Source organism: Patiria miniata, unplaced genomic scaffold, assembly GCF_015706575.1.
Source record: "Patiria miniata isolate m_02_andy unplaced genomic scaffold, ASM1570657v1 HiC_scaffold_22, whole genome shotgun sequence".
In the NCBI taxonomy this organism is placed as follows: Eukaryota; Metazoa; Echinodermata; class Asteroidea; order Valvatida; family Asterinidae; genus Patiria; species Patiria miniata.
The window spans coordinates 17,773,996-17,791,064 of NW_024037061.1; the positions used below are offsets into that span (position 1 = coordinate 17,773,996).

A 17,069-nucleotide genomic window follows, 5' to 3' on the forward strand; every position below is an offset into this window, starting at 1 on the left:
ATGTGATTAATAATGTATCTGACTGCAGTAGGTCTTGAAGCCGGACGTTAAGCTGTATTAACCCTAACAGAACTCAACCCATCAAACCCCAACGGCATGTTTTGTTGGAATCAGTCAGGATGGGTACAGTAACTGGCAGTCTTTTACATTGGGTTGGCACACCTCCAGAATGAAAGTCAGAAATATGTGTGTGCAGTTTCCCATATGGTGTTGGAATTTGCCAGGACGGGAATATTCCTAGTAAATCATGCTAGGGAGTTAGGGTTAAGCTGGAGTTTTGTCCACTCACATTATGGATAGACAAAACAGTCAAGATATGGCAAAACCCTGTGGACACCTCCCCCCAACAAAAAATATATAAAACCACTTAATAAGGGAATGGACTTAACTTACCTTGACAAACGTATTGACAGCCATGATAGCCATATCTGGTTGGCTCTTGGCATAGTTCATCAGGTACAGGTACACAAGCTTCTTGAGTTCTAGATTGTCCGTCTGCATGCAGTTCACAACGTCAGGAAAGAGCGAGCTGTAAAGGGATGGCAAAATGTTGAAATTGAATAAAACCAAGTGTTTAACCTATGAATTTGTCCAAGATAAATGAAATCCACAAAGAGATTGAGGAGGATTTTGCAGGACTGAGGTAGGTCCGATCCAATCCCTATTATTTACCTGGGCTTGCCGCACACAAGGCAATTTAAATTCAAGGCACCTAGATCCAGGCATTCGCCTAAAAGAAAATGATGGACAAATATAAATTTCATGTTTTATGTACGTTTTTGAGACATTTCTGAGAATGAATTGACTATGTTCATCCCGAAGGTCCCTGTAACGTACAGTGGATCCGGTAGCCTCAAACTTCACGCACAATCAAGCTTGTGGCAGGGGTTTCCCTTAACTTTTTCCTTTACTGGCCGGCCGGGCCAGTAAACCAGAGTTTTCACTGGCCCGCAACCTTTTTCACTAGCCCAAATGTTTTAATAGTAACTTTCAATCAAATCACCATAAGCATTTTTGATAACATTTTTGATAATAAATTATGCAATATGAACACAACAATCAGCAATTATCTTAATCATGTACATAATATTGCATGTAGTTCCTTTTTAAGTGATGTCAATCTTTCTTTAATCATCCATGCTTTAACATAGAGCAAGGCTTTAATTAACAGGAATCAAATAGGGGGAGAAGTTATAATCAAAGTTTATGCAGTGTGCTTCGTTCTGAACTTAAGGCTTTAGGTGTTCTATTTCCGACATGTTTTGATAAAACACGAACTAAAAAAGCGTTATCTTGAGGAACAAGAAAACATTGCACACAGTCGTGGTAGTAATGGGAGTTTACCAAGTTAGTAACTGAACTGTTTTAACTTGTTTGAAAATGAGTGAGAAGGCCAGTATTTTCAAAAAAACATCTCTCGCCCGCGCCATGCATTTCTAGCGAAGAATGGTGCAATCAGCGTGCCTAGCCAAGAAGCGCTGCGGGTGGGCGACCCACGAACTTACGCTGGTCACGTCAATCCATAACGTTTTCCCCATGGTTTTCCGGAGCACGGTCCACTTTATATTCACTAGTCTTTACATTCAAAATAGGCCCCTCGAATCTGATATTGTCCACATCTTTTCAGTACATTCGTTTGATAGTGTTCAAGAAATCATCCCAAGAATCCGTTCGGGCACAGGTTTTGGCAGTGAAACTGTCATGAAAGTTTTCTCCCCACCACGTTGTATGATACGAATGCAATGTATGATGTTAACGTACGTACGTCCGTACCGTACCGTGTGGACTGCAGACGAAGTAAATCACGTGCGCTGCATGTGTGCACAATGTGTAATGGCTAATACACGTTGATTCGCCTCATGTTTGTCATTGGGATTTCAATGCACAGCGCACTGCGAATATACATGTACATGGAGTGATACGATGTTTTTATTTCGGTCGGCGTGGCAAAAGTATTCATGTGTTGTATCACCCTAAACTTTTTATTTTGATTGATTGAAAAATACTGTAAGGAAAACTTCGTTATTTTTATTTTTTTAACAGTTTTTTGACTCGCCCGTCGGACTACTGAGAGGAGGGTTTTGACTCGCCCGCCGCTGTTTTCACTCGCATTTGGCGAGTGGGCGACCGCTAAGGAAAACCCCTGCTTGTGGTCTTCAGAAAGATTCCTAAATTAGGAATCGAGGGTAGAGATATATTTTTCCTGAAGCCTTGGTGCATCACATATGCAACAAACGCTTCAATTCTACCAGCAGATGCAAAGAATTCTGAACGATTGGTTGAGACATCTCACCTGACGTCTTTGCCCACGGTCATGCTGGCTATGACCTTCTTGACAGCTTCTTTCTTCTTCTCCTTCTTGTCGCTGTTGAGATCAGCCTTCAACTCGTAGATCTCACCCTTCTTGGTGGTGGTGAAGTATTTAGAGTCCGTCATCTTGACCTCTGATGTTTATTCCTCACCTAAAGGAGAAGAAAACATTGCATTTGTGGGTATTGTGCAATAAATATTTTTATATTCGTCAATCATTACTACGGCTAAATATTCATCATAATGGGCTGCTGTTCCATTTTTACAATCACCACATTTCAACTTTGCTCCTGACATTTCACGACCTTTTATTTAGGCTTACTTTGTGACATTGGGCCTCCCCTACACCCCCCCCCCCCCCCCGGAATAAACAAAACAGTCAATGTCATTTTAGCAATTTTCTACAAAAACATAAAGATGCTGTTCAAAATTTTTAAAGATAGGGTTATTAAAATTACAACTATAAAAAAGACTGCTTAGGGTTGCAAAAGTCACATTTTTAACCACTTCACGTCGGATGTGTGTAAGGATTCGGAACGGATACAGGATAAACACGCAATTAGCGAGGCCAGAAATATCTGTCTGTGACAGCTCGCAGCGAGCGAGGCCAGAAATATCAGGGTGTGCTACCCGCAGATGACAGCTTGAACCCGTCTGGCATCGAGGTTCGTGAAAAACAATCCCGCGCCTGGGTCCGGTCAATGTCAAATAATTTTGCCGCGGGCGCGGCCGTACCATGTACCACTGCATGTACAGTAGTACAAATATCCTGGTGTACGTGCGTCACATGTCACACAAGGAATGGTGCGCGTCAACCAGCTAAATATCTCGCCCATGGGACGTCGTTGCTAGGTAAAAGGGCGCCCTCTTTCGTTGGCGCACGGAGCCCATAACCATAATAATAGGAATCAGGCCTGTAGATACACAATCGCGGCATTTACAACTGCCCGTCCAACCAGAATGCTTCTGTAGCTCGATTACTTTTCGTTCAGATAGGCCCTACTGTGTGGTAGGTTCCAGGATCAACCCCGACGTCGTGCATTTAAAAAAAAAATTGGAAAAAATGTTGCAACCTGATCCTGATGCCACTTTTTTCTTCACAATCATCTCAACATGCTCAACATACGATAGCAGTTGAAATCGCGTTACGGCTGCCGTAACGATAGCCACTGCGGTATGGGTAAAAAGTGGGCGGATACCGCATTATACACAAAATACATGTACAGATCTAGATTTTTTGTAAGGTGGCTGTGAACATGATTTGGTCTTTGGTGTTAATATTCAACTCATTAGAAATTTTATTCGATAGTGAATTTATAATACTTATATCTGTGAAACTGTTTATTGCAATGAAATAAAATAATACTTACCAAAATATAGAAAATACTCCAGATGACAGACGATTTATCGGCCAAGTTTTCCAAGGACAACCGGCATAAAACAAGATGGCGCTGTCCAGAACGAAAACCTATAGACGCATTTTCACTGGTTCCGTATAGAATATTCTCATATCAAACCGCTCAAAACGCGGGATACCAGCGAGTTGAAAACATCGTCTGCATTTATCGTCGTGCCGCCGATGCCGCTGATGCCGCCGATACAGGGAGGTAAGTCATGTATTTATGTTTAAATTTATAATAAATCAACCAAATAACAAGGAAAGATGTTAAAGTATTATTTTTAGTGACTATTATGGATGAATGATTTTTTTGTCATTCGCTTTTTGTACAGATATAGTGGAAAGAAGCCTAACCCTAGGCATGGAGGAATAATTATTCCTCCATCATGTCCATGCCCTAGGCTACGGCATTCGCTTTCAGACGCCACTTGTGTACAAAGTATATGGAGCATAGGCCAGGCTGTAGTTAAATGGCATTTTAGCCCCTCCCCCCACCCAAAAAAACCCCCCAAAAAACCCCACTCCCCCCCCCCCCAAAAAAGCCCTCATTGCGAATCTATATTAGGCCTATACCTTCCAACCAGCGCTTTAGCTCGATTGGCTTTGTTGATGAACTATTAACTATTAACTAAGTCCTGGGATGTAGGCCTAATCCGCGTTTTCTGAAAAAAAAATTTGGCTTTTAATTTAATATTTTTTTCTGTAGGCATAGGCCTAAACACCAGTTACAGTTATAATTTTAATTTAATGTTGATAGTGGATATTTTGCCGGAGGTAATGACGGCAAACTAACGTTTACTAAAGGTTTGCCGGCGGCAATCCATATCAATAGAGGGCGCTGTACTCTTTAAGACAGGGGGCTGAATTATAAGATGTATTAAATTCCCACCAAAAGTTGTGTAGCACGTTTGGTGTAGTGGTTAAGCAAAAGCTCTTGTGAGCGGGATGACTCGGGTTCGATCCCGATCCCCGCCACATTTTAAAGTTTTTTTTCCCCATCCCCAAATAAATAAGAATATTCTTCTTTTATTATTTTAACATGTCTTAAACATTTTATTGCAGAGAATTACATTTTCTTTTTCAGATTTGTGGCTCTGGAGGATTTTTTTTAAAAGGGAAATAAAAGTCCGAAATTATAAAATGGTCTGAATCCCATCTTGTGAATACGAGGTTACAACGATAATATTGGCATGGAGCCAGACTAAAATTTGTCACCGGAAAATGTTTGAAGTACAAAAAAACAGTAATTCATAATTGCGCATGTTCAGTGCATATCCGGCAAACTAACGTTTACTAAAGGTTTGCCGTCTCCGGCAAAATATCCACTGCCTTTAATGTTTCGTAGTGGCTATCGTTTCGGCAGCCGAACGTGTTTTTCAACTGCTATTAAAAAAAGTATTATTACGGTACTGCACAATCACCACGCGAATCTATATCACCCTTATAACGATAGCAGTTGAAAATTGCGTTACGGCTGCCGTAATGATAGCCGCTGTATTAAAAAGTCCTCCATATATAGCCATGAATCAGAGAGAAAATTCGAATCTGGCTTTCGCAAGCTGTTTACACGAGTTCAAAACGTAGAGGGGTCCCTTTTTTGTTACTCTAAAGTTTGAGATCTATCAGCTTTGCTTGGAGGACTTTTTGTATGATTTCTTTCATTGTTTTTCCACATTAGCACTCACTGTGAAAATCGTCAGACAAAATGGCTGAGTTTGGTGCCCACCTGACCTCAGCCACAGCCAATGACAGGCCGTCGTTTTTTGAGGTGTTGGCTCAGGAAAGCTTGATGGCAACACTCAGACCGGCGATGAAATATATGATCAAGGTAGTTTGATAGCCTCCTTGTAATTGATTCATTGCCTGGTTTATTATCAATTCAACAGTGGGAAGAACGGCAATAGAAAGCATGCACAGAGCGCCCTCCCAGTGGACAGATACATTTTAAAATTGTCCACACATGCATATAGGTAAAGGTAAGGTAAAGGTCTCATAGCCATTACTGGCCGTAGGGGCAGTGGGATGTTAGAGGTCCACTGTGTCTTGGGCGTGGCATATGAGCGGCGGTGCCCAGTCCTCTCCTCTCGCCGTCTTACCTTCCCTGAACGAATCAGGTACCCATTTTACTGTTGGGTCGTCGGAGAGAGTTTTCCAGTTTTTGGTCCGAATGGGATGCGAACCGCCAACCTTCCACTCCGTAGCTCCACGCTCTAACCGCTCGGCTACGAGGCCCCATGCATATCACAGAGGAAAAATGTCCTACCCACATTGAGGGCGCTGTGTGCAAGCTCTCTATGCTGGAGCTTGGCTTTGATCGATTTTTCAAATACTGCTGGTCTGCGATTCCCAGCAGAAGTATGTATAAATGGTAAGACCAAGTTGAAAAATTAACAATTCTCGTCCCAGCCAGCTTCCTTTTTTCCCCGACTGTCTCTTTTTAAAAATTTGGTTTTTTTAATTCACACATTTGCAACATCTTTTGCAATATTATTTTGTCAATGTGTTGTCTTTTTATTTGTTTCCAACAAAATTATAGCGATGTAGAAAGGGTTATTGCTCCTTTGGAGTTTGGAAACAATTTTACATGTATATCAGCAAAATAGTTTAGAAAATGGAAGAATCAATCCGCTATATCTGGGAAAATCCGAAATCTTGGGGGGGGGGGGGAGAAGAAGGAAAAAAGTGCCTGCCTCCTTCAATTTTCTTTTAAAAAGGCCGGACAGAACCTTCTTATTTTTATCACTTGCCCTAATACAATGTACATGTGTCTAGAATGGGTTATTATTTCACTTGATAGTTTAAAAATCAAGTCATAACTTTTGTGCACATTTATTTGTTGGTGTTTCAATTGGGGATTTAGAAATTTAAGCCACATAAGTGCCTGGTTCCCCCTTTACTTTACTCTGTACATGTGTATCTTTCCCCAGATACTAGCTGAACACAATCCAGTCCGCTTTGGCATCCTGTACCGATATTCCGATGAGATCTACACATCGTTAGATCTCCTGCTGCAGCATCACTTCTTGAGCACCACAAGTATGCATCGTTTCTTTAAATTGTCCAAATGGAGAGTTTGATTGAGAATATATGGATAAAGCAACAGCCAAAAGCGATAAAGTTAATGCACAGTGCATATATATATTTGTGTGGTTTCAAACAACTTAAATTGTATTCTTCTCGGATTCATCTAAATCACTTGGCAGTTTTGGAGGAATTTTGCATGGTTTGGGAAGGAAAACGCCAGTCACTATTATTACGTCAATATATTACGTATTGTTATTATTACTAATAACAATAATGTGTGGTGCTTATATGGCGCTATCCACCATAGGGAAGTCTCAAAGTGCTACACAATAATTACCGCTGTTCATCAGGCCATGAGACCACATTGCTGCAGCCGACATCAGCGCAATCTGGTCTCTACTCTCACCGGTACCCATTAAAACTCCTGGGTGGAGAGAGGCAATTGTAGTAAAGTGTCTTGCCCAAGGACACAAGCACCATGCTCCCTGTCAGGATTTGAACCCACGTACCACATGTGGGACATGGGTTGAACACTGTAACCATTGGACAACGTCACTCTGCAAAGTTTAAGATTGAAGGATATGTCATTGATTTCCTGCACTTTGGTGATTTTTTGCAAGATTCGTGAAAACGGTGAAAACTTCCAGCAAATAAATCTACATATGACATATATTTTGCAGAAAAGGCTTTAAAAAAATGATAATATGTACATTTCTTGTACAACTTTATTATTTGGATCTAAGTCTCATGCCTATGTTTAAGTTGCACAACTGCTGTTTACTTTATGTGTTTGATGCAGGTGCGTCTTTTGCTGAGAATTTCTACAGTCTCAAGCGAGTCCCTACAGTCCCTGCTACTCATCCTCACAGCACCACCCAGGGTCTTCAGGCATGGCAGCATCTTAGATCACTGCTATTCCTGGTAAGCATTACCCTGAGGCAAATCTCCCTTCACTCCACCCCATTCAGTTTAACTAATTTTACAAAGAAATATAAAATGAGGCTACATTTTCAGAAACAAAATATGCATTTGTCATCTCCCCCCCCCCATCCCTTGAGCTCCAAACTGAATAGTCTGCTGCTCAAGAAAGACAACATGAACCATTAAAGGAAAACAGGATATGTTAAAAAGGGCCTTAAAAGGGGGTAAAAACTTGAAAAAGGTACTGCACCCGCTTTCATCAAACTCTTCGTAACTTACGATGCATCGCAGCGATGCGACGCGTCGTATCTCTACGATGCGTCGCAGCTGCGACGCGCCCTGCGATCCATTTCACGAAACACGTTGTAAGTGCGACGCGTCATAGGTGTATTTATAGCACAACTCGATGACTGTTTTATGTATTTAGTCAGCGTACAATAAATAGTCGTCTGATATTCAACAAACAGTCGTCGGATCTCAGCTCGAAATTTGTTAAAACGAAAAACAAAATGGCGGCCGTGCGATGCAATTTTGAAGGAAAACAAGCTCTCATTGGACTGTATAGCTACTTTGAAATTTCAACTCTAATATTCCGGTCTAATTCATAATTATTCAATGAATTTCCTATTTACAACTTTACACACATTGCCTCGGTATTATAATCTCGTTAATGTAATGTTTATGGCATAAAACTGGCTTAGAAATTACTCTGCTTTTTTTGCGACGACCACTAGACACGTCGTAACTTGCAACGTGTTTTAAGCCGTTGTCAAGGAGCTTATGACGCGTTCAACACATCGCAACTTTCGTGAAATGGATGATACGACGCGTCGCGAGTTGCGACGTGTTACACGTCGTAACTCAAGTTGTGACGCGTCGCAGCGCTTCGTGAAATCGGGTGCTGGAATCTATAACGAAAAATAGGCAAATTTAAGTTGAAAGCGCAAGGATAAGTATAGAGAGGCATGTGTTTTTCTGATTCGAATAGACGTTAATCATGATTAGATAAACTTGTCAATGAGATTTTGTGCACCTTTTGGGGCGAACTGTCTAGCAATTAGTACAGCACTGAGGTGTACTAACCAAGCTTTTTGTTAAAGCCGATGTTCACAAAAGTCCCATTGGTAGGCATTCTGCCATGAGACCAGTGATCCTAAACTCACTTTGAGCTGTGGAAATATGTTGGTATACATCCAGGTGCTGGTACCCTATCTGAAGCTGAAACTAGAGGCATTGTTTGAGAGATGGCGAGACGAGGCACTAGACCGGCCGCAGTGGCAGCAAGCTGAACATCTCAGGCTACGCAGGGTATTCATGGCTGTCTTCCCATTCATTCACATGTCTTGGGAGGTTAGTTTGGTTTTTACAATACCCCTAGCTAGTTTGGATTTTTGTGTCGCCTAAACAAAGTTTTGGGGGACACTTACCAATCCTTAATTCTGTATACCCGTATGACCGGATTCCGTATGCATGTTAAAGTTTAGGTTAAGTCCTCTTGTTTCTCTTGATGTTTGCTGGTTCTAAGCTTTGTTGGTTCATTGCTTGATACTCATTGTTGGTCTTTGTTAACATTGTGAGAAACTTGAATGATGATTACATTATTCTAACCTCTATAGTAATTGCCTGTTGATCCAATATACACTGAAACGTGCAATTTTCAAGTATGAAGTCAAATTAAAAAAAAAAAGTATCAAACATTCATAAATATTTCAATTTGACTCGATCCTCCTGCATTTAGCCAGCAATTTTGTTGTGTCCAATCAATGTGGAACTGCCTAAAATAACATTTTTTAAAAATAAAAATTGATTTCAGAGTACTGTCTTCCTCTATCAGCTGAGATATCTGTTCCACAAGTCAGACTGCCACTCGCCGTTCTTGAGACTTGCAGGTTGGCGTTATTGATATTTCCTTTACCATTTGCTATTTATTTTTACACAAAATGAAACTTTTTTTTGAGTTGAACAAAAAAATTGACTGGAGCAGGGTTTGAACCTGCGACCTTTGGCTTTCCATTCCGGTGCTCTACCAACTGAGCTTTCAAGCTCTATGTTGCGGTCCCTCATTTTTGTCAATGTCTTTGTTCAAGGGTGATAGTCGGAAGCTATAAACCTGTGTATTTCATGTAGCTACATGGCATATACCGCATTATTCCTGTGCCATTTTGTGTACTTTCATTTCAGCATGAGTTTCATTTTCTTATTTACAGTTTCGTCTGTTTGCTCGTCGTTACTATTTAGTTTCATAATTCTGCAATCATCTCATCTGTGTCATTCCTTTTCATTTTTGTTTCACTTTTATATCTTTAAAATATTGCAAATTCCATATTAGATGCATTTGCATGCTTTATCTTAAAATTTTAATTCCTACATTGAGATTAATGTTATTGCCTTAGATTTATGTTATTGTGTTAGACTATATGCATCTTAACTTGTATTGAAGTGTTGGTGGTCAATCAAATACGTGACATGCAGTCTAACTCAATTGAGTTCACGTTGTGAAACTACTTTTGAGGGACTCTTTAAGCTGCCACCTTTCAAGATATATGGTCCTCTAGAAAGCATCAGATTATGGGAATAATGTTTGTCTGGTTGCTAATTGTTTGGACAGGTGTGAGATTGAAGTACATGAGCAAAGAGGACATAATGGAACAGATGCAGGGAATCAGCATGGATGCAGATATCAGCAGGTTAGTTTGAAGAATCCTCAAGAATAACAGTATTGCTTGGATTTAAAAACACGAACATGCTCATCATTGTTACTCGTAGCAAATGTGAAACAGTGTATGTTACTCGTTCAAATGACACATTTTGTGGTATTTGTAGGATTAATAATGGTCAGCATTATAAATGACCGCTGGTCCATGTGTCTAGTTCAGTCATAATAAAAGCATGAGACCAACCCTTAAATTGCCAGACTTGGTCCAATGGTTTGAATATGTTTGACTGAATAGCTTAGAGTCCTGTATCTTTATTGTTTGGCAGCTGGAGATCCAGCCTGTACCATTACTTCAAGAGAGTCTTGGGTGTCCTAGCAGTCTCCATCTCCCAGGGTCTGTCTGTCGGCATCTTCTTCCTTCAGTTCCTGGAGTGGTGGTACATGAGCCAAGATCAGCAGACGCGGCTGGCCGTGACTGCTCTGCCCATACCCAAACCACCCAAGGTGTGTATATCTCAGATGTTTTGGCAAGTTTTCTCAAGGATCTCACAGGTTAAATTGCAAGGCCTTCAGTATCAAGTCGTGTTGAAAGCTATTCAAATGAACTGTTTTAATTAGGAAGGTATCCCTGAGGTGATGCTCATCTGTTGCTACTTGAGATTGGCTTGTGATTTGAATTGTGATTTGATTTGTGTTTTGCCTTGGATTGATTTGACTACACCTACATGTAGTGATGTACAAGATGTTGCATTTCAGGGTGTATGCGTCAGTGATGTAGTCGAGTCCATCACAAGTCCCTGCAAGTCCATCACAAGTCCTCCAGTCAAGCGTTGACAAAGGCATTCCTTTGTTATTGTTCTTCCACTGTTACTTAAACCGGACTTGTCATGGACTCGACTTCATCCCTAGTATGTGTATGCATGTCCTTTGTTGACCAGTAAAATGAAACAAGTCATCACTTGTCATCGCATTTCATCCAGTTTCATGAAAGAAGCGGTACCAGACTAATTCGCATGTGGTATAGGATCCTACATTGCATACATGAAAGGGCAAGCCTGGTAAAACTAGTCCCAGACCAGTCTTTGTCACAAGTGACTGTCAGTCTGTAAGATAGGTAACCAGTATTAGTCATGCACAATTACCAGTCAGTCGGGGAGTCAGTCAGTCAGTCAGCTAGGCAGACTGACACACCTTCATGAACATCTTCATCCCTTAAAAATTTGTTAAAGAGCCATTTTCCCTTGAATTTACAGTGACCTTAATTTTCACGGATTTTTTAACATATTAAGCAGGATTAGGAGTCCATGAAAACACCGTTAGGAAAGTCCTTTGTTTACCCATGGAGATAGACCCAGTGTACCGTTATGTATAACCAATGATAATCCTCAGTGGCCAGGGTCATTAAAAAACCGTGAAAAAAACCCTTACAGGATTAGTCCTATATAAGCCCCATGAAAATATCCGTGAAACAGCTCTTAAATATTCTTTTTACAGAGAAGTGGACTTTTAATGAAAATTCAAGGGATCAGATGTTCATAGTGACAACCCCCTCCCCTAAAAAAACCCCAAACAGACTTGAAAAGCCAACTTGTGCATCCTGGATTGTAGAGTACCACAACATTATTTTCATGCGTATTGGGTTTTAGCTTTTTTGTACAATATTTTCATTTTATGGAGATTTTTTTATACTTTCCACCAAAAGATTAAAGAAGCAAAGGACAGTGCACTGCCCAAAGATCCAACATTTTGTCCACTGTGCCATAAGCATCGAACAAATGATACAGCGTTATCAACATCGGGGTGAGTAAAATTTTTTTTTTTTTTATGTCAGCCTTAATAATAATGTGGTGCTTATATAGAGCTTTGGATAAAAGCCTCGAAGTGTTTAAAGGGAATATACAACATTTGCAAACATTGAAAAATGAAACTCCCAAGTTTTTTACGAAATACCTTACTAGGATGTTGGTAAATGACAGTCTAAAGCATCCTGTAAAATTATGGCACCTGGTGTCAAGTCATTTTCAAGAAAATGGTATTTTTGTATACATTTCCAACGGTGGTCGGCCGACCACCGTTGGAAAAACCCGAACTATTTTTCAACTACTGCTCCAAATTTAAATTTTTTCAGTCCAAATTTCGTTTGCTATTGGTTCATGAATGGGTGCAGGCCAGCTAGACTGGTTCCCTTACCTTACAATTTCCCGACATTTATAAATTGATCCATTTTATCTTTAGTGGAGTCAGGGAACCAGACTACTTAAACAATTTTGTTTTTCTTGATTTTTCAAGCATTTTGGAACACAAAACTTGAAACGTATCAGTCAAACAATATTTGATCTATTATACTAACCCCTCAAGTAGTTCATTTCTAAAAATTACAGCAAAAGCCAATGATGTACATTCCCTTTAACAATTATTGACCTGTTCATCAGGCCATGAAACCACTTTTCTGCAGCAGCTCGAGATCACCACAATCTATCTCACAGGTAACCCATTTATACTCCTTAATGGAGAGAGGCAATTGTAGTAAAGTGTCTTGCCCAAGGGCACAAACACCATGTTCAGACCCATGTACTGTCACACATGAGTCAAGCACGTGACCATAAGAGAGTAAATGTAGTATTGTCTTCATCACATTTTTGTAATTGAAGGCAAGGCAAAAGGAGTCCTTTCTTGGAAATAAAACTAAAGTACTGAAATGTCCCTTTCTCATCACGCCAATGCAGGTATGTTTTCTGCTATCCGTGCATCTACAGTTTCGTCAAAGGCCATCGCTGCTGCCCAGTCACCAGCTACCCAACCGAACTGAGTCACCTGATTAAGCTCTACCCACCTGATTCATGACCTTTGACCTTGCTCTGTATTTCCTTCTTTGTTTACTTGCTAAGAATGCTCTCAAGTCCATCGGAGATAAGATATTCAAGATGCATTCCCCATGCTATTTTTGAGTTTCACCTTAAAATAATTGATTTTTTTTTGTATCTGTTTTTTTCCTAGCAATGTAAAGGTTTTTCACTTTTGGATGAGACATCGAATAACAAAAATCCACGTTTAGTTATTGCATTATTTCTTCACAAAATTTTAATTATTGGCTGCCAGACTATAATTTGCCTTTCACAGGGCGGGTCATTTGTGCACAAAATGAAAGCTCTTTTTTCAGAGGGTTGCAGGCGCCGAAAATCAGAATTAAGTAGGTTTTTATTTTTTCGTTAAAAGAAACGATTGAAAATTTGTTCAGGAGAAAGAAAACTTGTTTTTTGCTGGCATGGGGTATGCATCTTTAACATCAAAATTATCAGATATTCTCAATTTTTACGCAGGCTATTTATATAAAAATTTGAAATTCAATGCATACTGTGCAAATCCAATAAGACCTTTCTTTAATAGGCAAATATATGTTTTTTTTGTTGGGAAATCGGAACTCTTTTCAAATGGTTCTTTGTTTTATCTCAATGTGACATGCACTGCAAAAATGTGTCTAATATCACATGGGGCATAAGTTCTGTGTTACATTCTTAATACATGTATATTAAAGTTGATTGTGAAAAGATTGCTGAAATATAAAAATGACAAAAATACCAGGAAGTAACAGAATACATGTTGGTTCAACTAGGATGAATGAGTTACGATTTGTAAACTGAGACATTCCTGGCTTTGGCACGCATTCATGATTAAAAAGGCGTGAAAATTTATGGCTTTTCCGGCTGTCCATTTTTCATTTTGAAAGATGTCAGAATAATTTCTAGGCGAACTATAAAATTACCCTGGTTATCCTATTAGTGCACTCAAGTTAAAAAACTATAGACGGAGAATGGGATAATAAATTTATCATATGTAGGCATTACATGTATTGAACTTCTGAACTGGAGTTTGTAAATTTATTGAAATTAAAAGTGAGGATGTACTTTTTTATTTGACTTCTTGTTGATTGGCTTGAATGCTTTTGTATGTGTTTGGTTGTTCTTTGTTTTGGATAGTTTGTATTGTAGGTTGGAGGGCTGGTGGCCGGCCATTTCGGCGAGGCCACTGGTTCAGCTTGCTTGAAAGGAGCTTTGCTGCGACCAAGTTGGTTGGCTCGGCTGGTCTTGACTGTGCTCATCTGGGCAGGGTTGGTCTCGACGGGCATTTATTGGGGTGGGCTTGGCCAGGCGAGGATGGACTACTGGGCTGCAGTGGAGTTGATTGGGCAGGGCTAGAGCAAGACTGGGCCGCCAGAGTCCGGTTGGGCTTGGGCGCGAATTTTTTTCCCCCAAACGACATCTGTTTCCCATCTTCTGATTGGTCCATTACATGCATACTAATGCCTTGTTCTCCATGACACAAACCCAAGAAAGGCTTTACGTCTTGTGAGAAATGTTCCTTCCTCACTTTAGTTATTAATGAGAAGAAGTGAAAACCGCTCACTGAGATATCAAACTCGGATCACCTTGGACATCATGAATATGCATAGCGCAGTGAGTATGAGAGCGCCCTCTTGATATTGTCCGTCCGATCTTGTTTTGGGAAAAAAACTGCTTGTCGGGTTGGTCACCGGGGCGGGTATTTTGTTGGCCGGGGTAGGCCAAGGGCGGATCGGGGGGGGGGGGGGGGGGGGGGGCAAAGGGGAACATGCCCCCCCCCCCCCCAAAGAAACCAATTGTTTTTTTATGTGACGTCGCAATAAAGGCAGGCAATGAGTACACCACCATCTTTCCTCAAAAAACATTGGTTAAAGTGGTCAGACATTTTTTGACCCACTTTTTGGGAGACACAATTTTTTTGGCCCCCCCAAAAAAATTGTGTTCTGGATCCTCCTTGGGGTAGGCTTTGGCCAGGCGAAGGTGGACTACTGGTCTGGGTTTGGTTGACCTTGGCTGGGCTGGAAAGAAATGAACTAGGGCGGAATGGGCCGAGTCCGGTTGGGCTGGGTCGGGCTGGACAGGTTGATATGGCTCGGCTCAGCTGGGCTGGGCGCTCTGCTAGGCTGGGCTAGGCTGTGCTGGGATGGACTGAACTAGGGCAGACTGGGCCGAGTCCGGGCTGGGTCGGGTAGGGCTGGCCAGGTTGATATGGCTCGGCTCAGCTGGGCTGGGTTGGGTTGAGCTCGGCTTGGCTGAGCAAACTAAAGCAGTGCTGAGCAGCTATTCCAAGAACATTGACAATGTTCATTTAATAGACAATAGTAGCTCCCTGCATTTTTCCAAGACTATTTTTAAAAAAATTGACAGAGTTTCGCCTGTGTTTTCAAGAAAAAGAAAAAACGTAAATATACAAGCATATTATGAATAAATGAACATTAAAAAAAATCAGGGCTACAAATTGGAATGCTGCAATTAAACCTTATACAGGGTGAGTCAACGAAAGAAAGAAAGAGTATAATCGGCTCGCTCCATTTCGTACAAAAACAGGCATTAAGTACATGTTATTTACTAGTTACTGTGAACATTTCACATAAAAAGTGATTTGCTTGCCCCATTCCCAAGTTACGTCTATTCTAATATGAAGATCACAAAATTCAGCTGTTCACCACTGATCATTTACCGTTCTAGGAACTGATGAATACCCATTACACACAATGAAACACGGACATTTTCCCACCTCGATGAACACAGAACTTGCTAAGGAAAACATACAGAAATCGCCATTTATATTTTAGAAAAAAATAGTGACTTGTTCCTCATATTCAAAACACAAAATCTGAAGGTAAAAATAATGTTTCAGTCTTAATTTAAATGAAACAAATCTCAGTGTATTAGGATGTTTGTGTGTAATCTGTAAATCTCACTCGGCTCAATAGCTTCCAATGGCATTCCATGCACAGCTATAGAAATGGGTTATTTTAGTAACTCGTGAATAACCTCTGATAGAGCATGAATACATTTCAGGTTTTTTTTTTAGATGAGACAGAGTGGAAGAACCTGCGCGTTTGAGATTTACTTCATTGGTGTTTCAAATTTGATTTCTTTTTAAGAGACAAAATCATTAATTCGGGTCACTTTTTTGACCAGGCTTGTACACAGAAAAGTCTCGAACGTATTTTTTTCTTATCAAACCTGAAATAAAAAGACTATGGAGTACCGTTGCCTCGTTGGGCCAACATCGAACCCAAGATATGTGGGTTATTCTGCAGGTTGTGGGTTCGATTCCAGCCTGAGGTTGTGGTTGTGTGTCCTTTGGCAAGACACTTGTCACTAATTAGTAATAAGGAGAAACAACATGCATTAAATAGAACTAATGGGCATTACACTAAAATGTAAGGGTAGGCCTATTATGAGTAATAAAATTCTGTAATTAAACATCAGGCACACACAAATCAAATCGCAAACTATTTAGGGTAATTGTAATTGAGAAATAGGCCCATGATAATTTTATAACTCAACCTAATGTGAATAAACCACACTTCCTCTGATGAAGTAACGGAATGCTATGACTAAACTTTAATACGACTGTTGAAAGTCGCTTCTTGTCTGCATGTGGGATGTGTCCATGTGTGATACAGGTTTGTGGTCTCCCTCTCTCCGCTAATTTACCAGCACAAGCTAATGCCTCAAGCAGTGTACATTTCGACTTTATGGAGCTCTTACGTTTCAAGTAGTAGTGGCTTTAATAGTGTTTACAGGAGATAAACAACATCAACAGCCTGAAAAAAAATATTCTCACATATGAAAATTTGTTTAGATATGGCCGCTGATCTGTCATGGCCCGCTTTTTTTCTGGGACAAACTGTACAGGGTGAGTAAAGAAAACCCAAATGGCAGGACCAACCTGTAGCACTTTCAA

The 17,069-nt window shown here is 40.4% G+C and overlaps 2 protein-coding genes across 6 annotated transcripts in view; one reads left to right on the forward strand and one right to left on the reverse strand.

Annotated features, from left to right (window-relative positions):
• Positions 1–3,805, reverse strand: part of LOC119729940 (AP-1 complex subunit beta-1-like) — a 30,522-nt gene extending 26,717 nt beyond the window's left edge. For 2 of the 5 annotated variants that reach the window (XM_038202729.1, XM_038202730.1), the window contains exons 1-3: positions 3,681–3,803; positions 2,294–2,462; positions 394–529 (exon numbers count right to left, since the gene is read on the reverse strand). In XM_038202729.1, coding sequence (XP_038058657.1) covers positions 394–529; positions 2,294–2,436 — 279 coding nt within the window. In that variant the 5' untranslated portion in view covers positions 2,437–2,462; positions 3,681–3,803. Of the gene's footprint in view, positions 1–393; positions 530–2,293; positions 2,463–3,680 lie in introns of all 5 variants that reach the window. The other 3 variants (XM_038202728.1, XM_038202731.1, XM_038202732.1) reach the window with 3 other exon arrangements.
• Positions 3,806–3,842: 37 nt separating this feature from the next.
• On the forward strand, positions 3,843–14,227 carry LOC119729942 (peroxisome assembly protein 12-like). Its single transcript, XM_038202733.1, has 10 exons — positions 3,843–3,917; positions 5,388–5,537; positions 6,637–6,745; positions 7,533–7,654; positions 8,852–9,004; positions 9,468–9,543; positions 10,263–10,341; positions 10,637–10,814; positions 12,013–12,110; positions 13,037–14,227. The coding sequence occupies exons 2-10, from the start codon at positions 5,415–5,417 to the stop codon at positions 13,152–13,154; spliced, it is 1,056 nt and encodes a 351-aa protein (XP_038058661.1). The 5' UTR covers positions 3,843–3,917; positions 5,388–5,414; the 3' UTR covers positions 13,155–14,227.
• The last annotated feature ends 2,842 nt before the right edge of the window (positions 14,228–17,069 follow it).

Coding starts and splice junctions, on each gene's coding strand:
- LOC119729942 (XM_038202733.1), top strand. CDS start 5,415: ATGGCTGAGTTTGGTGCCCACCTGACCTCAGCCACAGCCAATGACAGG. Junction 10,815..12,012: donor CCATACCCAAACCACCCAAG/GTGTGTATATCT, acceptor TTCCACCAAAAG/ATTAAAGAAGCAAAGGACAG. Junction 12,111..13,036: donor ACAGCGTTATCAACATCGGG/GTGAGTAAAATT, acceptor ACGCCAATGCAG/GTATGTTTTCTGCTATCCGT.